This window comes from Penicillium brevicompactum, assembly GCF_028827555.1.
Source record: "Penicillium brevicompactum strain IBT 35665 chromosome Unknown utg000005l_segment0_segment0, whole genome shotgun sequence".
Classification (NCBI taxonomy): domain Eukaryota; kingdom Fungi; phylum Ascomycota; class Eurotiomycetes; order Eurotiales; family Aspergillaceae; genus Penicillium; species Penicillium brevicompactum.
In genome coordinates this window covers 115,399-139,182 of record NW_026623208.1, presented here as the reverse complement: position 1 = coordinate 139,182, position 23,784 = coordinate 115,399, and the positions used below count along the sequence as shown (strand labels likewise).

The window sequence follows — 23,784 nt, the reverse complement described above, 5'->3', positions numbered from 1 at the left end:
CAAAAAGAAAACGCCACGGGTAGTCCAGGAAATCAGCGTACTGAAAAAACATTAGGTAGGAAAGCAGAGACGTAACAAAAAGAGCAGTAGGGGGAGGGGAAAATCCAGAAGATATGGCCGTCGACTTTGGACATTCCAAGGTTAGTTAGTTCCAAGGCAAGTCCATATCTTCAACGCGCGTACATGTTAGATATGGTAGCCCTGAGGGAGTAGCCTCACGGGAGCCAGTACTAGACGGCTGGCCAGTAGGAGCCTTCAGCTCCAATTCCAGAAAATTGCGCATCAGCGGCTTCACAATCTCCCTCGCCAGCCGCTTCATCTCGTCCATTTTGCGCTCAAAGCGTTTCAGGGTCTCGCGTGTGTACAGAGAGCCAGCGGATGAAGTAGGGTGGAGTTTGAGGAAGCGTTTCAAATCCTCGTGGGACAGATATGCCTGCGTGCTCGACGAGCCGATCAGTTTGAAGACGCGCGCGGACGGGTCTTGAGGGGTTGCGGGCCGACCGGCACTGGTTGGATGTGATGCCGAGTTTGTAGGATTCGATGGGCCGTCATTTGCACCTGAGTTCTTGAGGATAGGAGCTGGCGGCGGAGTGGTGCTCTCTATCAGCCATTGGCGGAAAAGTGATACCGCGAGCCAATCCAAATATGCGTTTGAGGGGCCGACGCGTTCGCCGCGCGAGGTGGTTAGAGATAACCGCAGGAGCTTAGATTCAATGCGTGCTTTCAGGTCTTCGAGATCTTCCACTTTGTCTTCGATCATGTCGAGCAGGGATTCTGGCAAAGGCGCGTACGAACCGTTTCGCATACTGGGTAGTGCAGCAGGCCATTGTCCTACGACATGGATCAAGGCCTCAGAGAAGATCACTCGGCTCCGCGCAAGATAGCCTAGCTTGAGATAGCTGGGCGGGTATTTGGCGATCTGCTTGAAGAGACGCGATCCAAAGCCGAGGAGATGGTGATCAACACGCGGCCCCGTCACAGGGAGCGCATCGTATATGTCCGCCAGCGCGAGGAGAGACTTGCACTCTGTATAGGCAGAAGCAATGTTGACACTGTTTATTATGGGTGGGTAGTTGTAAAATAGTCGTAGCAGGTTGTCATAATCACGTATTAATGGGTCAGTGGTCTCCTCTGTCCCGGTCTGGGGTAGGTGTGCCACTGACTGGATCCCCGTCAGATTTGCCATGGATCGAAAGAACCCGGCTTGAACATTAGAGGGCTTGGTCATGGTGGGAGGGAATGCCGCTTGGTCGCCACCAAACACGGGGGCATGGCTCGGGGGCTGCTCCAGGAACACCGTTAGCAATTTGCCAATCGCGCTTTCAACCAGATCCATGCGCAACTGACCTTTTGTACCAGAATCACTTCCTCATCTTCGGCGCAGTTCTCCCAGTCTAGCTCGTAGCGCCATCGTCTCTTCTCGCCGGGCCGGGTGGGCAGCGCTTCATGATCGGAGGGTACAAGGGTAGACCCGTTGGACAGGTAATCATCCTCGCTCACGGGTGAGAGGTAACCTTCCGGTTTCGAGGGACCCAGGGTTGTCTGACACGCCCAATCCTCACTCGTGCTCGCTTCAAAAAAGCCGGAGCATTGTGCCAGTATCAATCGGTGGAGTAGATAGCGCCTCTCTTGCAACCCCGCGCGAATCACAATCTCGGTGTCACCGGTGTAGGTAAAGATGGGAAAATCGTTGGAAGGGGAGTTCGAGGAGCCTCCTTGGTGCGATCGACCAGAGCGATGTCGTCTAGAGTGGGAGGGTCGTGAAACAAGAGACGCGGTACTTTGCGCGGTCGCGGTGCGATCGACGATTTGCGCCTGAGAGACCATGTTCGCAGGTGATGAACACCTATCGGCGCAAGGGGTCGTTCATTCAAGAAGGGTATATGGGAGGTGTGTAGTATACAGGGGAAGAGAGAAGGGAAGAGTACGGAGTATCAGAGCACATAACAAAAACAACCAAGGCGCAAAAGAATTATAGTTGAAACGGAAGCGCTAGACGAAAACAAAAGGGCTCCGTATGCAACTACAGTAGTCATACTCCGTACAAAAGATTCAAATGGTCGGAAAGGGGTCGCAACGTCCGTTTTCAAATGAGATTGTCTTTTCCAAAGTCTATACTATAGTTCAAACAAAAAAAGGTTGTCTGTATAAATAGTTCTATAGATCGCATACACTTGTACTCGGAGACCTCGGGTCTTTTACTACTTTCACTCTTGTTTTTTGCCTCCACTTTGTTTCTCTTCTGGCCCGTGTGCATCTTTCTCTCTTAAAAAAATACAGGGGGATCTAGGATCTGGGATCTTTGATCTTTGATCTTTGATCTTTCAAATCAGTATTATCCTCCTGGAGGTATATGTCATAGGACACCTCGTATAGCGTTCTATTTTTATTGCGACGCTCCCCTCCCCCTCCTTCGACGCCCACCCCCGCGATCCCTCCAAAAAACTGGCCCTGGACACGTCTTCCCGGGACAGCTTTTATAGCTGTCCCGATCTGTCGTCGCTGCAGATAACTTCGGTTCCTGCAGATTCCGACCTCGACGCCAGAACGGATATCTCGCGTTCGCCTTCTCCCGACCCTGCCCCGCACAAGCGACGCTCCAAGGCTCGATCGGTCTCCAGAAAAGCCCGTGGTGTCATCGGGAAAGTTCGAGCATTCCAACGGATCGCCGCCGCAAAGATGGCGCATCCGTCCATCAAGATCGACACCAGTGTGCCGTCTTCCAAACGCGGACTGCCCGAAAACGATGACGCCGGCCTCGACATCCTCGGAGGTCAAGACAACCCCAATTTAGAGGCTGGGAACACCGAGGACGTGCCACCCTTCCTCTGCCAATCTGTCTCGGGTGAGTTGAGAAGTTTGCAGGAAAAGAAATATCAAATCAAAAATACAAAAAGCCTATCGGAGGACGAAACCCTATACGCACGTGGAATGTGACTGACCGCTTCTTTCGCAGAAATTCATGACAAGTTCGAAGATCTGGAATGGATGCAGCGCACGCGACTGGCGGAGGGAATGCTGGCCAATGATCTCTCACACCCCTGGGCCCTGGAAGCCGACCCCAAAGTCAAAGAGCGAAATCGATACTACAACGTACAGGCCTGGGCGAATTGCCGCATTCATCTGCGGGTAGCCGATGGCGAGTGCGATTTCATTAACGCATCTCCGATTCGGCTGGAGGACTCGGTCACACGGGAGCGAAGGAGATACATTGCAACTCAGGTTGGTTACCATTCTACGGATCTAGTTCGACATGAAGACTAACGAGAATAGGGCCCTAAACTCGGACATCTTGCCGATTTCTGGCACATGGTTTTCCATGAATGCCAGGAGGTTGGCGTGATTGTAATGCTGACTCAGACTTTTGAAGCCGGTCGAGAGAAGTGCGCCCAGTACTTTCCGTTGGATACGGAGCAGGCCTCGATGGTCCTGTCAGCGGAGGAGTCCGATGTCTTCTTCGACGAGAGCGAGCTAGCAGAGCCAGGCGTCTTGGGTAGGGTCACCCTCCTAGAGTCGACTTTCGATGCGAGATCTCGATCTGAGATCCGCAAACTCGAGCTCGCCATCGGCTCCGAGTCCAAGATCGTGTGGCACTTCCTGTTCGCCGGCTGGGCCGATTACTCGAAGCCCGAAGGGAGCGACCGCCAAGCCCTGCTCGATTTGATCAAGCTCTCAGCCTCCAAATCACACCCGGACAACCCGCGCATCGTGCACTGCAGCGCCGGTGTTGGTCGAACGGGAACTTTCATCGCCCTTGACCATCTGCTATGCGAGCTCGAATCCGGACATCTTTTAGATGTGACGGATCCAGAGAGAGACCCTGTCTTTGAGACCGTCAATCAGATGCGCGAGCAGCGGATGATGATGGTTTACAACGAGATGCAGATGCAATTCATCTATGAAGTACTCCGCGAGCAAACCGATCGAAAGTTGGGCAAGGTGTCGGACTGGAACACAGATTCGCCTCACGACAGTGAGGAACGTTCTGCCAAAGTCCCAAGGCTGGATGATCAGACCGACTACTTGCCAACTGCCAAGCCGGAGCTAGAAGCCCTGCCCGACCGCGCCCACACGCCGAGCAGAAGTTGGTCCGGCACGCCGGAGGGCTCTGATAATGAATAATGCCTTCTCGGTCTACTCCTTGACCCTCGATGGACCTTTATGTCGTTTATGTTTATCTTGCATTACATGGCATCCGGTGTTTTACTTGTTTCCCTATTTCTGCGGCTTTGTCTTCAATTCACATCGTGTGATAACCCCCTTGCTAGTTTCCCTCATGCCCTTGTCGAAATACCCCCCTGTTTTGTCTCTTTGGTTTCACTCATGTCCAGTGTGGCCAGCTACCATGTTTATTGTCTGACATGGGCAGCCTCGCTTTAGAATTACTGTACAGTAGCAAATTGGTGATCTTATTTGCTTTGCAGCATGATCCAGGACATCTGCCCTCAACTGGTAGCCATCGATTGGGACTCCAGGTTTCGCATTAAATGTCAACTGTGGGTGTCTCATAATTTGATGATTCTCTAAAGAACGCATACTTCGTAAACCACCATGGGTAATTGTTGAAGCTCTATCTACAGCCCTGGAGACATGTTGGATTTTTCCTCCGTTAAACTGCCCTTGAGTACATCCACGAATGGTTATATCGTCCATTTCTGAACGGTAGAAATTGGACTACTCTCGAGGTTTGAGCAAAGTCCAACAATTTCCAAAGTTATTGTTTACCTACTGCCCAGGGGGTAAACAAGTTCCAGTGCAAGCTTTTCGGAATTATTTGCCATTTATATACGATCGACTGCGGAAGAACGTTGGGAATGCCGTCCAAGAAACTATACAATATCTTAATATTGAAAACTCCAGGACTTGCCCGATGGAGGCCTCGCGCATCTCTTTTTCAGAACGGACCAAGCTTGTCTATGTGAAGTCACATAGATTCCAAAAAAAAAACAACATAAAAAAGGATTGAAACATCAATATGAACAATTAAATAGCTCAACAACCCAAGAGAACTGCCAAGCGCTGTTTCGCACAACCGAGAGAGACTGGTATCAAACAGACATGAGACAACGCATAAACCCATTATCATAACATAGATCGTAGGACAAGCACCTTGGGACCATTGCATACTTCCATCGCAAGGTCGAGAAGTAAACATGGCCAACCAAACGAAGGCTTAATCGGCTCGTTTGGCTCCAGTGGGTACACTAGCCACACCACCGGCAGAACTGGACTCATGGTAGCTGGGAGGTGCAGTTTCCCGCTCATGGTCTGGCACAACATCTTCGGTGTCCCAGTTATCGACCGCATTCTCGTCCCAATTGTCTACTTCTTGCTCGAGCGACATAACACCGGACTCTTGCGGGCCCATTGGCTCCGAGTCATGGTGGGAGTTCCTCTCGACACCACCGAGCTCGACGTCTTCGGTGCCATCGTCCATCAGACCATACCGACTTTGCCGACGTCGCTCCATCATGCGACGGTGGTACCACCCGCATAGACCGATGGCACCGACACTACCCACGACATTGGCGACAATATCGTACGGATCAAAGTCTCGACCATTGGGGAGGAATCCCTGCACGATTTCCGAGCCGACTCCAAGCCCTAAAGTGCAGACCAAAAGGGTCACGTGTAGCGTGCGCCGACGTGAGGTGTCCAGGATCCAGTAGAAAGCTAGAGAAAGTAGGAAGAATGTGACTAGATGGAGGAATTTATCGTTCGGTTGAAGCTGCGTCGGTATCGTGGAAGACGTGCTATGTGGAAGCAGACCGAAGTAGCCGGCTAGAAGAAGCAGGAAGGCGAAGGCACCTGGGTGGATGTTAGCTCGATCGCCGCAACCAGAATTAAAGTCCGAAGCTCACCTGCGAAAGGATAGCGGATGCGCATGCTGGGAGAGGGGTGGTAGAGGTGACAAGAAGGTGAGAGGAAGCTTTTGCTCTAATTGTCATTGGATGTGAGGAGGGTGCGGTCCCGTTCTCGTAGCTGTCAGACGTGGAGTTCGGCCCCAGCTTTGCTGCCTGCGTCATATGCCGAGGAGGTGGATGTTGGCGACAATGAAGAGCCACAAGAGCTTATTGAGATGAATAGGTGGCTTTGTGAACAATGCCTACCAGCTGCGACAGGAATAGATCAATTGAAACAGCCAATACTACGAAGCATCATGGGTTGCTCGCAAAGAGTTGAATAGTGACATCTCAGGGATCTGCCACCGCCTTCCTGCCTGTACTTCATCCCCGTCTAGAGAAACTTCCTAGGAAGCTCCCCCGACCTTCTTCATCAAACCTCTCCCCCACGCTATCTTTTTTCGCATTTTTGACATCGCCAGTCTATTATACGAGCGGTGTTTCTTACCTCTATGACTTTTGTCTCTCCTCCGACCACCGCGTCGCGTCCGATCGGCTCGTAATCCTAATCGCGGAGAATCGAGTCTCGCCCGCCCCCAGAATCGGGGTTTCGGAGCGAGCATGTCGCTCGGCCACAACGCCTGGCCCCCGGGCAACATTCGGCCTCCGGATGACCTCCAGGACTCTCCTCGCCCTGTCAATGGCTTGGTAAAGACTTTATCGGGCTCCCGGACGCCTCAAATACGCAGCTCTGTCGGCGCCGAAGGGCAGAACCCGAACTCGACATCGGAAGCTGATCTCGTGCCCGAAGAAGACCCGCGCATAGCCCAATTCCGCGAATTGTATCGCCGGAGCGAGGCGAAAATAAGTCTGCTGTTTTCTGGACAACTGGTGGACGAAGATGCAGCAGGAGGTCTGATTGCTGGGGAAGGAGATCCACACGAGGCTCACACCTCACGCGTCGAAGATGCTCCACCACCCCCGACAGCACCGCGCAAGTCGGCGCGAAAGCTCGACGACGACGACTATGACGACTATGACGAAGATGAAGATATGGAGGACGCTACCGAATCTCCGAAGACCAAGGTCGCCGCTCCGCAGGATCCTAGTGGCACTGCGCCATCGGCTCACCATCCCAGTGTATCATCATCTACCGGCGCAGATGAGACCAAAGAGGTCAAAAAGGAAACCACGGAGGATCTTCGGAAACAACTCGAAGAAGACAAGAAGGCCACCGAGGAGGCTGCTAGAAGAAGCTTCCACACTCTTTTCTACACGCTCGAGAATGATCGAGATGCGATGCTTGATCAGCAGCGCTTGGAAGAATCGGAAAGACAAGTCGAGGCCGAGATCTCCGGACAAGCCAACATCAGCGGCAACAATGCTCAAGGCGCCGCGAATGGTTATAGCTCCTTGAGCAATACAAACCTGGGAGCGTCTAGCTTGACATTGAAGAACCTCATTGCAAGAATCGACAAGAAGCGCGACAGGGTGCAGGCATCAGACGCCGAGCTACGCAGCTTGCTGAGTGAGGTTCGGAAAAACCGCAGCAAATGGGCGAATGAAGATAAAGTCGGCCAGGAGGAATTGTATGAAGCCTGCGAGAAAGTTCTCAGCGAGCTCAAAGCCATGACTGAGCACTCCACTGCCTTTTTGACTCGTGTTAACAAACGAGATGCGCCCGATTATCACACTGGTATGCCGGAACCCCACTTACATCGCAAAAGCCATACTCTAACCCTCACTAGTTATTAAACACCCAATGGATCTTGGTTCGATGACGAAAAAGCTGAAAGGATTGGCATACAAGTCCAAGCAGGACTTTGTTGACGACCTCACCCTCATCTGGGCCAACTGCCTCAAATACAATACAAACTCGGATCATCCTCTTCGAAAGCATGCGCTCTATATGCGCAAGGAAACAGAGAAGCTCGTTCCTCTCATCCCTGACATTATCATTAGGGACCGAGCTGAAGTTGAAGCCGAGGAACGTCGACTCCAGCTTGCAGAACTCGATGGTGCCGAAGAGAGTGACGAGGAGCCTATCATGGCGTCCCGGGGAAGGAAGGCTCCTGGAAAGAAGTCTTCAAAGAAGGGCACCGCGCCGTCCCGCAACACCCCTAGCGGCTCCGAGGGCCCTGCTGGAGCCCCAAGCACCCAACCGCCTCCACCAGCGCGGGCAGACTCAGACGCTGCTGGGGAAGCTACTCAAAATGGATTCGCCACACCTCCTCCTGGCTCGCACACACCTTCTGACCCTGCTGGCATGGCGGCACTTGCTATGGGGAGCCAGGATGAATCTATGGATATTGATGGCCCTACTACACTGGCACCTGTTCTCAGTGCGCTGTCGGTCCCCGGAGGTGTAGAGCTGGAAGATCCAGAATACAAAGTATGGAAGCAAGTGACCAAGAAAGACCGTGCGCTCATCGCGGCCGATCGGCACCGCCTCCTCAGAGGAGACAAGCTCAACTCCGAAGAGCCGGCCCTGATCAGAACGAAGGCTGGAATGCGTCGGTGGCTTCGCCATCAAAAAGCTAGCTACCATTGAAGCTGACAGGTCTCGCGACGGGGGTTCTCATGCTATGGAGCCCGAGGTCGCAAGCGAAACGCTGGCAGAGGGAATCGAGGTCGATGAAGATCAGATGGTTCCATTCTATTATGATGTCATGTCTGGTGTTCCCGATATTCCTGACCGGCTGCTCTGGAAAGAAGATGGGCAGGGTAATGTGGTCGATGCCTCTGAGGAATTCCTGAAAATGCTTCCAAAGGGCTCTTTCACTCAACCTGATAGCAAGCTGACCCAGAAGATGAACGCGAACATGCGGCAAATGCAAGATACCCGCAAAATTTGTTCAAAAATCGGCATTGTCAAGCAGATGCAGCTCCAGTCCCAGGTGAGCTCTTCATTATCTCTGCGATTTGATCCTCCAACTAACTTCAATCTAGATGTACCAGAATCAATTTCAAAAATATCAGCCCGAACCATTTGTGGAGCAAGATGCTGAGCCCCATGTCTTGAATGACAACGGCCCCGTCATTGCCCCGTGGGCTTGTAGAGCAGCACTCCAGCGGTCAGTTGCCAAGGTTTTCTATCATACCGGATTTGAAGAATACCAGCCTTCTGCGCTTGAAGCCGTGACCGACATTGCTGCCGATTTCTTCCAGAAACTCGGCGCTACCATGAAATCTTACATGGAAACACCCAAGATGCCTGCCACTGAGCACCAGGACCCTGCCTCCCCGGCGGCTGAATGGAAATCCGCATACACCGAGCCAGAGATAATCCTGCACACTTTGTCTTCTGTGGGCGTTCATCTCGACGAATTGGAACTTTACATCAAGGATGACGTTGATCGTTTGGGAAGTAAGCTCACAGCAGCTCATAGTCGTCTCAAGTCACTCCTCACCGAACTTCTTCGGCCTGCCCTCGAAGGCGGCGAAGACGGTTCAAATGCATTCAAGGATGGCAGCGAACAATTTGTGGGAGGTGACTTTGCGGAAGACATTGACGAGGACTTCTTCGGTTTCAAGGAACTAGGGTTAGACCGAGAATTTGGTCTATCCACCCTCAGTGTCCCGTTGCATCTGCTCCAAAACCGGATGTTCAACGCGGCCAATCCGCAAAACACCACTGTCTCGCAGTCGGTTACCCTGTTCGCTCCTCCGCCTCCATATGCCCGCATTTCAGCAGACAACGCATCCAACCAAATTGGGCTGTTGCACAACTTCTTCAAGGGCAAGCTGAACACCAGTCGCAATGAGCCTCTTGTTGAGGATCTCGAATTGCCACCCAAACAGAGGCCTATGGCCGCTAAGACGCGTCTTCCACCCTCTGGCAAGATTCCTCAGCATGGCCTCGCCGGTCCGACATCCAGCCCTCAGAAACGAGCTGCCCCACCCGCGGCCTCCAAGACTACCACTACTACAGAACCAAGCAAAAAGAAAGCCAAGAAGAACAGCGGAATTCCTGATATGCCCAACTTTAATGCTGACGGCGAGGGGGATAAAGCCACTGGAGATCCATCCGTCAGCGCCAATGCGCAAGTCGACGGACCCGTTGACGGTGCTGACACCGCGGCTCAGGAAACCTGATGAGCGATCACAATCTGCTTTCAGTGGAACTAGAAATAACGAGCTGTTCCTAGGCCACGACGATCTTTGCCCTTCTATTCATTTCTCTTTTCCTACATGTGCCATCCTTATTTGATCTTATTTTTGCATACCCTGGCGGCCAGTTTCTCTTCTTATTTTTCGCGCGGGTTGTGCTCCCCGCCGTGATATCTACCATTAAGAAGGGTCACACGGCACGGCGGCCCTCGAGTCTCGATGATACATATAATCCAGTACTTGTATTTTAGCAGTGCTTTCTTCATTCCTCTTCAGCCTCTGCTTCCTGCCTAAGGGGACTTGAAGATATCGGATCTCCCTGAAACTCCGGACCCATCCTGAAGAGGTTTCAGTCAGCCTCGTGTACCATATAATCTTCTTTTCTTTCTACATCTACCTACTTTTTCAAATTCCATGATTTTGCAGAGGCGATAAAAAACTGTTCGTTGTTGTAGACTTATATGGCCCTTATACCCACTGGTAAAAGCGCAATCTTGAAAACAACAAGACCACACTTGGGCATCCTACGCAGGGTTCTAAGCCTATTGCATTCGTTGTTACATGGCACGAGACAGTTTGGGCACAGAGTTTCATTTTTTGGGGGAATTTTTCTGGGTTGACAACGTGGAAAATAAGCTAATTGTAATCACCGCACCAGCCAGTCAGCATAAATGTACCAGGTAGCTCGTTCGTGTTGATTTGGATAACCGGTGTCGAGCTGATCACCCAGTCCTGCGCAACGAGGGTAAATGCAAACCCAAGTCTGAAAGACCAAGGGCGCAAATTGGGACAAAGTAAAGAAAAACTGGTGGAATAAAGATCTAGAGACAATTCGTAGCACTGGGCTTGAGAGCAATTTCGAGATTCAAAATGAGTGGAGTAGTATCAAGTTAAAGAATGTTTCCTTCCCCGGGGTTCGCTGATAAAAAATTGTTTGATATGAACAGAGAAGGTTCGCTGGATTGAACTTAGATGTACCACATCCCCAGCGCTAGCCGGTTAGAGGTGCCTTCAATGGGGAGCAGTCGCTTAGCCCGAGCCTCTGTGGGCTTGGGGTTGGTCGTCTTTACCTCGGGCCCACTCTGAGGACCGGAGGTGATTGGAACATCCTCGTGGTGACGTGCGCGTACGGAAATCAAATGCGCGTAGTAAATCGCGGGATGAACCGAGACAGAGGTGGTCGATCGAATGTACTGGTAGCAGTGATCGTTGATCATGTTCTCGAGGTCATTGGGCTTGAGGCCTATTTCGTCCATCAGGACATGGTAATGCACCGGGCGTGGGGTTCCCTGCAACGCAATGTGGCTGTAAAGTAGGAAGTCCCAATCATGGGGACTTGTGACGTCCTTGTCGATCAAGGTACCTGGCAGAGGGGCGCCATTTGGATCCGAAACCAGGCGGTTCTTGGAGTCAGGGAATGCCCGGAGGTTGTGGCGCTTGTTAGCAACCACCACGCACATCTTTCCCTTCCAGGACGGTGCGCTACATGCGTGTGCAATGGCATTACGGATTGAAGGGACCTCCTCCGTGAGGACTCGGCGATACTCCGATGCAGAGACACCGTCACGGAAGTAGTAAACATACTCGGGAGCTTTGCCTTCTCCAACGGTGGCTTTCCATTCCGCAACCATAGGACGTAGAATGAATTCAGCGACCTGGTCTCGGATGATTTCAACTCTGTCACCATTGGTCTCGCAGCCTCCCATGTAGCGTGTAGCTGTGGAATTGGCAGAAACTGACATTGCTGCCAACGAAGGGGTCCACACGCCCATCATTGGGTGAGTGACATCTGCTCCGATGATCATAGATCCTGGACGCAGACCAGATCCTTTTGTCTTCGGGACGGCGCGAGCAGTGATTCCACCAAGCTTTGCGTTCACCTTCATCAAAACATTCGCGTGGTACTGAGGCTTATTGGCGATGCAATGGGCAGCCTGGAGAACCTGAGAAGGAGCTCCGTATCGACAATCGGCAGATCTCTTGATACGAAGATAGACCCAAGAGTCTTTGTCGGGAACGATGAAAATCAGGAGCTGGGGCTCGCCGTTACCGCGTGAAGCAACTTCATCGTAGAGCTTTTTGACACTGCTACCGATGTCTTCATTCAAAGGCTTGACAACTGGTCGTTCATGGATATCACCGCCCATGGCCTTGTAAATTTTAACGAACTGTTCAGTCCACTGAATCGCCTGATCATGATTGATCGATTTACGGTGTCCAGCGAAGAAGCCCACACCCCAGCGTGAAAGTGCTTTTTCATTGCCCTTGAAGAACTTCTTGCCTCGCAGATCCCAAGTCCCCAGGTGTCCAGGGTTATGCTTTCGATTACCACCGAACTGAATCTCTGGGCTGGGAAGAAGTCGGGCCTTGGTCCGAATCATCTTCTCGCTGATCTTCATGCCATAGGCTTTCAAGATCGGATCATCCTTGTGTCGAAGCATCTCTTTGGCCTGGCGAGCATTTTCCAGACGCTTTTGAGGCCGAGTGGCACACCATTGGATCATCTGAGCTGCCTCCACATCACTGAGCTTGTAACGGTATCGCTGAAGACTCTTGATTACCAGGAACTCGGCTGGGTAAAGGACGTCGGATTTCGTCATTTCAACCAAAAGCATGTTTGGGAACTCGAGACGAACGTTGTACCGCTTGGTGAAGTATTCCTGGAGATTCATGCGAGTTGATTTTCCCGAGGCTTTGTCCAAGTAATCAATGTGATATTCTTTGGGTGTTGCCAGGAGCATGCCCTTGATTATGAAGCTTTTCATCTTGAATGGACAACCCTCATAGTTCAGTGCCACTCGGAGGCCTTGGATCTTCTTGTTGACCTGGGCAAACCACTTGCTCTCCTTAGGTCCACCATACTTGTCACGCTCCGGCATCAACCTGTTCACCAATGTTTGTTTGTCGCTGAAATTGTTGGCGCTCATCATGTATCCCATCAAACTGATTCGGGAAAAGAAAACGCAATGAGCCACATCTACATTCAGGACTAGGCCACTCTTTTTGACAATGTTAGTGGACCATGCTTCATGTTCAGTGGCTAGATGGAACTTACTGGTGTTGGTCGAATTGCCTGATAGATACCTCGGTACACGGAAGCACCCATGTTGGCAAGTGGCTTGTAGAATTCGTGCTTCAGCTCCTGATCCTCGTCGAGCTTGTCGAAGAAAAAGGCTCTCTTAATAGCAGCAAATTGCTTTGTCGGCCACTCGCGAAGCAAGTGATCCAGAAAACCTGTTGATGTCAGTTTGTCTGTCAAATTATAACAGGGGAAGAGGAGCATAAAAGATAGAAGTAGCAATAACAGTGGTAGCAATAGCAGTGAACAAAATCGAAGAGTTCACGTGCGAAAGATTACTTACTCAAGGCTTCAATCACTGCGAGGTCGAGATCCTGTCGACCTCCCAGCCAAGCTTGGATAATCGCGAGGTTGACTCGGCGCTTTGGAATCACAGACATTCTCAAGTTTGGATTATTCTTGAATTCCGCGACAGTGGCAAGAGTCTTAAGCTCCCGGGCCATGTCACCCTTGAAGACAATCTCCTCATTCCATCTCTCAAATTTCTCTAGAGACCTTTTGTTTGTCAGAACCCACTGTACGTTTTCAAATGCGCTTGATCTTACCAGCAAATTCTTCCGCCATCCCAGATACCATCCGGGATACGCGCCTTTCGAGTTTCGCTGTTCCAGCACTTGCGGAGAACCCGTCTGTCAGTCTCGTTTTGAGATCCATGTAGAACGTTGATCTAGGCATGGTCGTCAGCAAAAAGGATCGTCGTGAACTGTTTGAAACTACACACCTCATATTGATAGACTGATTTTTCAGGGAATGCAGTTATGGGGTAGGCATTCAACATCATTTCGACCTCTTTTCCAGAAGTGTTGTACCCAACACGCTTCTGGATTTTGCCTGTGGTAGAAGCCGCCTGCAGAACAAAGTCAGTCTAATTATCGTCTTTCGCGGTTTCACCAAAAGTGGGTTCGGCTCAATTTTATACTCACCGCAGGGTCATTGATCTTGAATCTATGCCAAGGAATGTCAAGATTCTTGCAGCCATCCCAGGCAATGGTGACATAGTCTTCGTGTCTGACAATTTTGTCTTTGTCGAGCCGATGAGGTTCATGAACCGCAGCTCGGACGCCCTCTTTGAGCAGTCGCTCGTGATTCAATTTTTCCTCTTCGGTCCAGTGAGCTGGGTATGGCTCGGGGGACTCAACACGACGGATAGGGGAATCGCTGCTGCTTGAACCAGTGCTCTTTGGCTTAATCTTTTCGCCAGTTGCAGGGTCAATTCCAGCCCTGCGCATCCAGGCAGTCTCTTCGGCAGTTCTTTTGCGCTTTGCATCCTGCTCTAAGCGGGCCTTGTGTTCACGCAAATCTTGGACCTCGCGTGGGTTCAGAGGCTTTGGGGGCAGGCTCCCCCGAAGAGGAAGCTCACGGCTAGTGGTAGAGTGGCGAGGGGACTGGGTTGAAGTAGGCTTCTTGGAGGATGCCTTTGAAGTGGAGCTTGGGGTTGCCGCTGGTTTCGGCTTAGAAGCAGAGGAACGACTCTCGTGACGAGATTTCCGCTCTTGCTCCTCAGGGGATAATGGTCTTGGCTTTGGTGCCATATTGGGCAGATGAAATAAGCTTCAAGTTCTGGTGTCAGTAATCTAGTTGATCTTTGGAACTTCGAAGCTCAGAGAGTTGGAAGAAGCCAAAGGATGGGAAAGGGTAGAAATGTGGGATGTAGGATCAAGTTAAGTGCAGGAGGCTTGGTTGGGATCGGAGTGAAGGATGGAACAGAGGAAAGTGCAATCGACGTGAGAAAAAGATAACCTTGGAAGCTATGAAGGCGCCTGATGCTGGGGATTTATTACTTCGGAAGGTAGAGATCCGGTCAATATCAAGGCAAAAGTGAACGATGCAAAGAACATGTTGTAGGCACGGAAAGTGAACGTGAGGATGAACGTGAGGATCTCACTTACTGTGTTAAAACAACTTCTTTCGATTTGAAGTGAGGCTTTCGGATTCTTCTTAGGGTCCTTCGGATTAGGGATGAACTCAAGGAAGGACGACTCCCTAACCTTTCTTGAGCTCTGTTAGTGACGAGGGTTTGACTCGTTGGTTGATTGGCGAGTATGCGTTCGAAGCAAGTGCGTCGGAGTTCGAGGGGGAAAGATAGCAAAGTGATGGAGTGGAGAGAGGAGAGGAGAAGAGGGAAGAGTAGAGTAGACGGGTCTATAAAGGGGGCTGTAGTAGGGGAATACTTGAGATTGTATTACGCCTTCTAGATTTACGGAACAAAGAATGGATGATATGGCCGTTTGTCGACGTGCAACTACGCCAGATGGGTATCTCTTCATCTACCCAGCTACATATTCTCGCAGAAGTCCGCCAGGAGTCCGCCAGAAGTTCGATTAATCCGAAATGTATCGCGCTCACTAATCCGTCACTTGAGTCGGGCTTATCTAGGTAGACGTCGTACGCGCTCTCTGCTGAAAAGAGTGTTCTTAGTCGTGCACTCGTTCCCTGGAAGATCACTTCATGAGACTAGGTTGGGCCATGGGCCCCCACACGAGCCCATTTCTATGCACAACTATAGTCTTGGCTTTCATAATAACGCCTCTCTGATCTCCAAGTACGCGAGAAGTAAGACTTTGATTGAGTACAGATTCCCTATTAAACTAGCATATTGCAACGTCACTTCCGTCGCACTTCTGTCGCACTTCCCGCGCACTTCCCGTTTATGTTGAACACTGTAGGAAGTGGTTCAGCATGTGAAGCTCTTCATTAAAGCAGTAAGGAAGATGTTGACCAAACCAAGTTATTCAATGAATCCCCTAACCCCCTAAGTATAATTCTCTATTCACGGCTTAGCTCGCTTGGCCAATCATGTTTCCAAAAAGTTTCAAGGTTTGGTTTCAAGGTTTGACCAATCGCATCTATATTGATTGTATGGTAACACTTAATGATATATTTCTTCTGTTAGCAATGTTGAACACTACAGGAAGTGGTTCAGCATGTAAAGCTCTTTATCAGAAGCAGCAAAGATAGATGTTGACAAAACTGGTTATTCAATGAATAGTATGAATTCTGTACTTCCTAATAAGTGGGAAGTTGATGCTATTTATGCTTGCTACAAAGCAGCAAACTCGCTTCCATTGAAGAAGCCAGAAACTGGCTTCTTCCCCAAATTGAGGCCTCATCTCCGCCATTTTAGCTTGATTTAAAACGATATAGATTAACCTGGTAAACGGTGCATGAAGCTGCTTCAACTGATGGAAAACTGTATATTTTAGCGCTATCGAGGCTATCGAGGCTTCGTCAATTAAAGCTTCCAGGGCCTGAGGCAGATATGCTAAGAACCTTGGAAGTGCCTTGCCATAAAGTGGCTTGCACCAAAATATGGCGTATGAAGCATTAAATCTTCAATAGTTTAAAGCCCAAGGGGTGTGGTAACATCTACTGGGGGTGTTTTTTTAAGGGTCCTCTAATTTTATCAGCGAACTATACGCTTAATCAGTTATTCTATATAAACATCTATCTGATTATCAAGTATGAATAAAGCAATACTTCCATTGAGGGTAGGCTCTCTATTATACTAACAAGCCTCAGTGCCGCGCTCACGCACGTCCAAAAAGACGACGATAGTTGCTTATACACAGGCGTAGTTATGTATTCGCTCAATCTCATATTTCGATTGGTAACGGAAGAGAGCTGTCACCAACTTCGGGACCTTTTCCTAACTGTCTTTTAAGCTGTCTTTTTGGCTGTCCATCCAAGGTTCCAACTCATTGTCAAATCATCCTGATTGGTCGAGAAATGGAAGTCTTGGCTAAGCCGTGAACAGAGAATTAGGGATTGGGGATATATTGTAATGTCACTTCCTTCGTACTTCCTTCATACTCCCATCGAACTTCCATCGCACTTCCAAGGTTCTAGTTTAAATCCTCAGTTTATCAGCGAACCATACGCTTAATTAGTTCCTCTATAGAAACATCTGTCTGATTTCCAAGTACGAAGGAAGTCACACTTTCATTAAGTGTAAGCTCCTTATTAAACTAGCATATTGTAACGTTACTTTTCTCGCACTTCTCTCACACTGGTAGCTTAAAGCCCAAATTTATTAGCGATCTATATACTTAATTAGTTATTTTGTGGGAATGTCTATCTGATCTCCAAGTACGAAAGAAGTAAGACTTTGATTAAGTGTAGGCTCCCTATTAAACTAGCATATGGTAACGTCACTTCCCTCGCACTTCCCTCGCACTTCTAGCTTAAAGCCTAGATTTATCAATAAACCATATGCTTAACCACCTAGTAAAGTGGGAAGAGCGTGCTGGCGGTCTGGTGCAGACAAGACGATGGGGGTACCTAGTGCTTGATGGGGATCATGATGGACCAAGTAGGGTGAAAACACGGCTGGATTGAGAAATAGATTCTGCTTTTCAAAGAGATGTAGAATACTTGATTCTCAGACTACACGCTTGCGAGCTAAAACTGCTAAAGCTAGGCACTGTGGCGCACATGATATGTGCCACGGTTTCCCCGTTACAGTGGTTATTTTATGGTAACGCCTGTTTGGTTACCAAGTACAAGGGAAGTTACCTTGGAACACTTTGATTGAGTGTAGCCCCCCTATTATACTGGCACATTGTAACGTCACTTCGCTCGTACTTCCCTCGCACTTCCAGCCTGAAACCCGGGGATTTGTGTGAGAAAAATTAAGAGAACTATGTATAGTGAGTATACTCTAAGGCGCTGGGTTTGGAATCCTGATCTTTGTCTCCTGGCACAGCGGTTAGGGAAGGTAGCCGGTTTTTGAAATGCGCCCCAATCTTTGAGACCCTGATTGTGACAACTACTGGGGTTCTAAAGAGGTATATGAATCTATCGTGATTTTAGGCATTGTCTTGTTAAATTATAGCTTCAAGTTGAGGGGAAGTTCATCTCGTGTCGTGAAATATACAATATCTAAAGGCCATATCGTTTGACGTAACTGCGTGTTCGCGCCCAAGCGGGAGGCCACTTCCTGTGGCTTTCCATCTCCGACCTATTTCCAAGGTTTGTTTCACGTTATCAAATTTGTAAGGAGTAGTGGGGTGATACAGAGTATTTTCATCTTCAATGCAAGCTAGTGCTTAGCGCGCACGCTAGCATGGTTTAATAGGGGCTGATCAGAACCTCCTTGGTACAACTGCGTACTACAATACCTCATGTCTTTGAACAGTGATATCTGGCTTCTTGTTTATGAGAACTTGTACCAAAGAGACAAGCTAAATCTCCTCTTGGTATGTCGTGATTGGTACTCGCTATTCTTCCCCAAAGCATACCAAACAATATCAGTCAAGGCCCTTCAGATACCTCCTCTTGCTCGATCTGTTCGGCATAACCCTGGAATTGGTACTGCAATTCAAAATTTGAGACTCAAATGGTACCCGGATTCAAAGACTCAGCACGATAAGGAAGTTGATGCGCTTGTGGATGTTTTGAAGCAAGCAAGCGACTCCGAGGATGTGGCCGAATGGAACAAGGCTCTGCAGAAAGGTTGCCCTGACGCTTGGCTCGCAGTGCTTGTGCTTTCGTTGGAGTCCCTCAGAAGTTTAACCTTAAATTACTCGTACTCGCCTTACTTTGTACCCTTGATAGCGCGAGTTGCTGATGGTAAAGTCCCGTCCATGCCAGTTCTCCAGCACTTGCAACGGGTGACGGTCGAGGTAGACGATATGAAGGCGTACTACCTGGCGCATGAACTAATTCCATTCTTGCGTCTTCCTGCGATGCGAGTCTTCACTGCGGCCGGGGTGTGTGAAGATGAACCCGATGTTTTGTCACCAAAGCCGGGGGCATCTAGTGTCACAAAACTGGAGTTTGGTGCTGTTGACACCAACAATGGGGCCAACGGATTTGCCAGCTGGATTACCTCGTGTGCCGCACTGGAGGTCTTCAGCTACCAGCACGACAATAAGGCCATTTGGGGTGAAGTGTACCTGGACTTCCGCCCTCTTCTGTTCTACAACGCCCTTTGTTCCCAAAAGCATAGCCTCCGAAAGCTTCGACTGAATAACAACGGGGACACCGGGGACACCGGATGCGATGACGAGAGTGAGCACCTCAAGGGGTTTGGGTCCCTCGTCGAGTTCCACCGGCTGCGTGAGCTTCACGCACCGTTGCGCACACTTCTACAATTCGGTTCAAGCGACAGTCCCAACGTATCTTTGCTGGAGGTGCTACCACCAAGCCTGGAGATACTCGGTCTGGGCGACTGCCGCGAAGAGGACTTCAAAATAGCCATTGAGAATCTGCAAGGCCTGCTCGCACAGCGAGAGCGTTTCCCGCATATTAAACGGATTCAAATTCAACCTGACCACAGTCAGATAATGGAAGCTGCACTTCAATACTTCAAACCATTCGAAATGGCCTGCCAAGAGATAGGCATCGTGCTTTGCCTCTGCATGTATGGCTGAAGCCCAAGCGAGTGTGACTTGCCAATCATGAGATTATCACGTTATCACAAGAGCCAGCAGGGGAGATTTAGCTCATGAAATGAAATGGAAACAAAGCGAGAATTTGATATGCTTGTAGTCTGCTATTTCAGGCAATCGAGTTTAAACAGGCACCGCAAAATTTTCCAATGAGCAGCAATCGGACTGCGTCAAGGGCGCATACGACCATGACCACCTGGGCATGTAAGTTTTTATTTAAACATCCGCACAATCTACACAAATATCAAATGTGGATTTTCGTTTAGCTTTATTCAATTGTCCATAGCATAAAGCGCCAGGTTTGCTATAGCTCGATTGAGTGATTATCTGTGTTGCGGGTTCGCGACTGTACAAAACTTGACTGGGCACGGAAACCCAACCAGCAAGCGAACGCAGGAATTGGAAGCCTAATGAAACTGATGCCAGAGACCGACGCCGGTGAAATATGCAATGAGGTTTCTCAACAACTGCATGGGTTCTAGCCATGTGTCTCATGAGATTCCTGCAAGAGAAAGGGGGGAGATTCGGGGTCATCGATGTTGAAGACAAATCGGGAATATTTGACGCGTCGTGAAAATGGGACGTATTGCAAAGCAGAGTCGGGATAGATTGTACACAGAAAGCAGAGCGAGAATAGTTCTCAAAGAAGCTCAACGGTAGGAGCCTAATGAGTAGTATGTCAGTATGATGATCTCACGATATTGGACGCATTGAGGCAGTAAAGGACGTACCAGAGTAAGACATTCCCCCACCAGAGTTTTGAGGCAGCTGTGCTTGAGCGGGGGTGGCAGGAATATTGACGTGGTGGAGGAGTTCAATCATTTTCTCGGGAGAAAGGCGGCTGATGTTATATGAGTGGGCGGGAGGGATGATGCTCAAAAGAGTGACCACTTCCCGAGGCAGAGGAGCAGGGGATCCTTGAGGCTTGTATGAAGTGTTTTGCCCGTTGAGCTGCTGCACTCGTTTTGGCTGATCGGGGCGTCGGGCTTGTCCCCCCTTCATGGGAGATTCAGCACGAGCAAACTTGCGCGGGCGGCTCTCGTCGTCATAATCGTCGGTGGGATAGGGTCTCTTGGGTGAGTTCAGCGACATGTCCGCGTGGTTTTGCGCGGGAGAAGCTTGTGTTGTAGTGAGATAGCCCGCATTGTCGGATTTTTGTCGTGTCTGGGACGGCGACAAAATGTGTCTGACAGACGTGGGATCAAACGTGGGACTGGCATAACGATGGGCAAACTGAGCCAGAGCAGGGTCCTCGGGGTATAATTCACGCATGCGGGTCTCCAGGTTGATCACTTGGGTGAGATCACCGTACCGAGACTCGTATCCATGAAGGAAGGAGAATATGGGCTTAGCCTTGTGGACACTCTCAGGGTTGGAGACCAACTTTCTGACGGTCGTTTCGAACACGGCTCTGGCATCTGGGTGCTAGTGTTAGTTGTGCATGGCATCGGAATCAAGGGGAATACTTACTAATGACATCGTTGATATCAAGGAGATGCTTCAGATACTCGAGTGCGAAATGCTCATCTTCTGGGAACAATTTGGCACCCCTTTCAAAGATCTTTGTTGCGGCAGGGTCCTTGTAGCAGTGATACTCCATGAGAGCACTGGCGATGTAGACATCACTGGTTATCCGACCACGCTTTCGAGCCTCTGCAAAAATTTGTCGCGAACCTGCTAGTTCACCAGGCTTGCCTTTGCCTTGAATCCGACGCATGGAGCGCATAAGTGAGATCCAGGCAAAGGAGAGGGTTTTGGAGAGTGCGTTGATGTGGACTGAGTGGGCCTTGTGGACTACATCAATCTGTGCCGTCTTTGCTGCTTCTCTTTCCTTTGCCTCAGGATCAGGCTCATCATCATTCTCAGGTTGAGTCTGTGCAGCTTTGGGGGCAAATTCTTGTTCAATGCGGGCGATATCCTGTGTTTCTCGTTCGCGAGCCTTGTTGATCAAGCCGTAGAGAGCGTCAAGTAGCTTGTCATAGGGCTCCCGGACCTTTGCTGCGCGCTTGGATGGTTCTTGTTCGGTTTCAGAAGTGACCTCCAACCTATCCGCTCGCTTGAATGTCAGAAGACAGCTCTCTGGGTTTGCTTCAACACCCTGCTTGAGGAAATCGTTGCCATCGCTCTCCATATCATTTAAAAAGCAAAATTCCGCAGCGTCGAACCAAATCTCTGGCAAAAATCTCAGCGCCATGAGTGCCTGCTTGTAGCAGTAAACAACGCGCGATTTGAAAGCTGCAAGATCGTCCTCTTTGAGCACTAAAGGATCTTCTTTCTCCCATGCAAGCCAACGTTTCCAAATCTCCGCCTGCGCTGCGAATTCAGCGTCACCTTCAGCTCCTGGCATCGGGGGCATGGGAGGAAGGGATGTCCGGATCAAATCGCGTGTGGTGTTGAAAAGTTCAGTGTAGGAGCTGCGGGCAGTCATGTAAGATGGCGAGTGTTCTTGCAGGAATTTGCGGCCCTAAAACAGAAATCATTAGATTCAGACGGAGGAATAGAGCAGTCTCACGTACCGTCAATTTGTTCAATCCCATTTCAAATTGGTCGTATTCCTTCCAGAGGGTATTGACTGCTTGGGTCGGAACACTGATAGCGCGTTGATAGGCCTTTCGCAGCAGATCCATCTTTTGTTGATCCTGCCACCCAGATCCTCCAACACTGCCGGGCCCGGAACGAATGAACTCGATGTAGTCGGTCCAGATGTTGCCCGAATCCTTGTCCATGCCCACATATTGAATGGCGAGATCATAGGCGGAGGAAATGGTTTTTCTTGCTTGTCCGGAGGCGTCTGTGCTCAGAGGGTTACGGCGGCGGACATAGTCGAGATACACAGACCAGAGGTGAACGCTTGGGATCGTCAACAAGGTGCGGTTGAAGATCTGCTCTAGACGAAAGAGTTCATTGAGCTCAGATTCCATGTTGGCGTAAGCCACCCATTGATCAGCCTAGTATTCTTGGGTTAGCAAACTTGCAGTCTAGGTGTCGGCAGGAAAGAGCAAACGAGGGAGAGACAATGGAAGGACAAAAAGAGAATGAAACACTTACAGCCATTGGAAAGACCTTCAAAAAGCTCTCGTAGGTCTCACGTGCGCTGTCTAATCTGTTGCGGCTTCTGTGCTCTGCGATTAACTCCAACCATGCGGGAATATCACCTCGGGGGTCTTGCTCGGTGCGATCTTGCAGGATTCCCACCCGATCATGGGACAGACGGCCCTGTGCAGAAGGAGAGTCAGGTACAGGGGTAGGAGCGGTACTGTTCTGCATGTCCGTGGAGTTCAAATCTTGCGCAGCCCACTGAGATTGGCCAGAAACAGAAGAAGGATCAATATTAGGAACATGAGCAGGAGAATAAGAACTATGGGAAAGGTCTGGCCCACTGGCAGGTCCCTGCTCAGCTTGGTGTGATGATACATCAAGGGTGGAAGTGTTTTGAATTGCATTTCCTGAACTGGGATCTTCAGACATTGTCACAGGAATAACATCTGCCTCCTCTCCCTCAAGTACAGCTGGCGGTTCATAATCCGCGTCATCCTCGTCATCCTCGTCCTGATCAACCCCAACTGCACCATCCGTGGTGGCCGTGGGTTGTGCCGCATCTTCGGTTGGTGGTGCGGGTGTCGATGTCTGAGATCCAGTAGGGGAGGAGTTCTGAGAAGGATCAAGAGCGACGCTGTCTTGGGCAGCTTCGGTGTCTGATGCGACAGCCGCCACGTCGGGAGTCGCGTTAACGACATCATTCAACGGAGATTGATCAGCGGTGGCATCATCATCATCATTCTGTTTGGGGTCTGCGAAAGAGGTTGCATAGTGCTCGCCCAATGCCTGTGAAGGGTCGTAGTCGTCTGAATCCGAGTTCTCGGCTTCTTCCTCGGCGGGGGAATGCGACTCAGTGTTCAAGGCTTGGGCCTGGAAAAAGGCAGCCTCGGATTCCTCGTCCGCCATGATGGACAAAGATTAAGATATGTGCGATGCTTGTGGTGAAGGGAAGGTGTGGAGCTGGTTAAGTTAGAAGTCCAAACGACAAGTCATAAGGATCAAGGTTTGCGCAGTGGGGGGGGAATCAAAAGAAAAAGGTATCAAAGGGAAGCAAAAGTGGAACACAGCCACTGGGAGATATGCGTCAGCCGCAAAGTTGCGATAGCAGACACCACAAGGTACTGGGGTACAGTCTGGTGTGCAGAAGGTTGAGAGACTTGCAGGTTGCCCGGGTAGTGAGGGTCACGTGGACAAAAGCGAGGGACGCGAAGGCGCGTCGATCGATGGGCTCCTCGCATTGTACTAGAGGGGTCGAGAGTTAACTGCATTCCGGTGGACCTGTTTGTTTCTTTCTCCTTCACTTATAATTTCTCTCTCTTCCTCC

The 23,784-nt window shown here is 50.0% G+C and overlaps 7 protein-coding genes across 7 annotated transcripts; 3 read left to right on the top strand and 4 right to left on the bottom strand.

The window, feature by feature from the left end:
* Window positions 1-145: 145 nt before the first annotated feature.
* N7506_005851 (uncharacterized protein) lies at window positions 146-1,827 on the bottom strand (the record flags this gene model as incomplete). The annotated part of the gene is made up of 2 exons (XM_056955144.1): window positions 146-1,282; window positions 1,348-1,827. 2 exons carry the CDS (start codon window positions 1,825-1,827, stop codon window positions 146-148), a joined length of 1,617 nt encoding a protein of 538 aa, XP_056809478.1.
* An 852-nt stretch (window positions 1,828-2,679) lies between these two features.
* ptpB (tyrosine protein phosphatase PTP1) lies at window positions 2,680-4,122 on the top strand (the record flags this gene model as incomplete). Its single annotated transcript, XM_056955143.1, has 3 exons — window positions 2,680-2,845; window positions 2,957-3,222; window positions 3,274-4,122. 3 exons carry the CDS (start codon window positions 2,680-2,682, stop codon window positions 4,120-4,122), a joined length of 1,281 nt encoding a protein of 426 aa, XP_056809477.1.
* A 1,051-nt stretch (window positions 4,123-5,173) lies between these two features.
* N7506_005849 (VanZ family protein) lies at window positions 5,174-5,886 on the bottom strand (the record flags this gene model as incomplete). The annotated part of the gene is made up of 2 exons (XM_056955142.1): window positions 5,174-5,808; window positions 5,862-5,886. 2 exons carry the CDS (start codon window positions 5,884-5,886, stop codon window positions 5,174-5,176), a joined length of 660 nt encoding a protein of 219 aa, XP_056809476.1.
* Window positions 5,887-6,464: 578 nt separating this feature from the next.
* N7506_005848 (SAGA histone acetyltransferase complex subunit SPT7) lies at window positions 6,465-9,938 on the top strand (the record flags this gene model as incomplete). Its single annotated transcript, XM_056955141.1, has 4 exons — window positions 6,465-7,539; window positions 7,592-8,360; window positions 8,404-8,740; window positions 8,793-9,938. The coding sequence occupies 4 exons, from the start codon at window positions 6,465-6,467 to the stop codon at window positions 9,936-9,938; spliced, it is 3,327 nt and encodes a 1,108-aa protein (XP_056809475.1).
* Window positions 9,939-10,921: 983 nt separating this feature from the next.
* On the bottom strand, window positions 10,922-14,564 carry N7506_005847 (putative eukaryotic translation initiation factor eIF-2C4; the record flags this gene model as incomplete). The annotated part of the gene is made up of 6 exons (XM_056955140.1): window positions 10,922-12,952; window positions 13,009-13,187; window positions 13,316-13,527; window positions 13,578-13,699; window positions 13,754-13,879; window positions 13,956-14,564. The coding sequence occupies 6 exons, from the start codon at window positions 14,562-14,564 to the stop codon at window positions 10,922-10,924; spliced, it is 3,279 nt and encodes a 1,092-aa protein (XP_056809474.1).
* A 3,588-nt stretch (window positions 14,565-18,152) lies between these two features.
* N7506_005846 (uncharacterized protein) lies at window positions 18,153-19,403 on the top strand (the record flags this gene model as incomplete). The annotated part of the gene is made up of 1 exon (XM_056955139.1): window positions 18,153-19,403. One exon carries the CDS (start codon window positions 18,153-18,155, stop codon window positions 19,401-19,403), a length of 1,251 nt encoding a protein of 416 aa, XP_056809473.1.
* A 668-nt stretch (window positions 19,404-20,071) lies between these two features.
* Window positions 20,072-23,366, bottom strand: rna14 (cleavage polyadenylation factor subunit RNA14; the record flags this gene model as incomplete). The annotated part of the gene is made up of 5 exons (XM_056955138.1): window positions 20,072-20,085; window positions 20,153-20,839; window positions 20,892-21,885; window positions 21,938-22,369; window positions 22,470-23,366. The coding sequence occupies 5 exons, from the start codon at window positions 23,364-23,366 to the stop codon at window positions 20,072-20,074; spliced, it is 3,024 nt and encodes a 1,007-aa protein (XP_056809472.1).
* Between the last annotated feature and the right edge of the window lie 418 nt (window positions 23,367-23,784).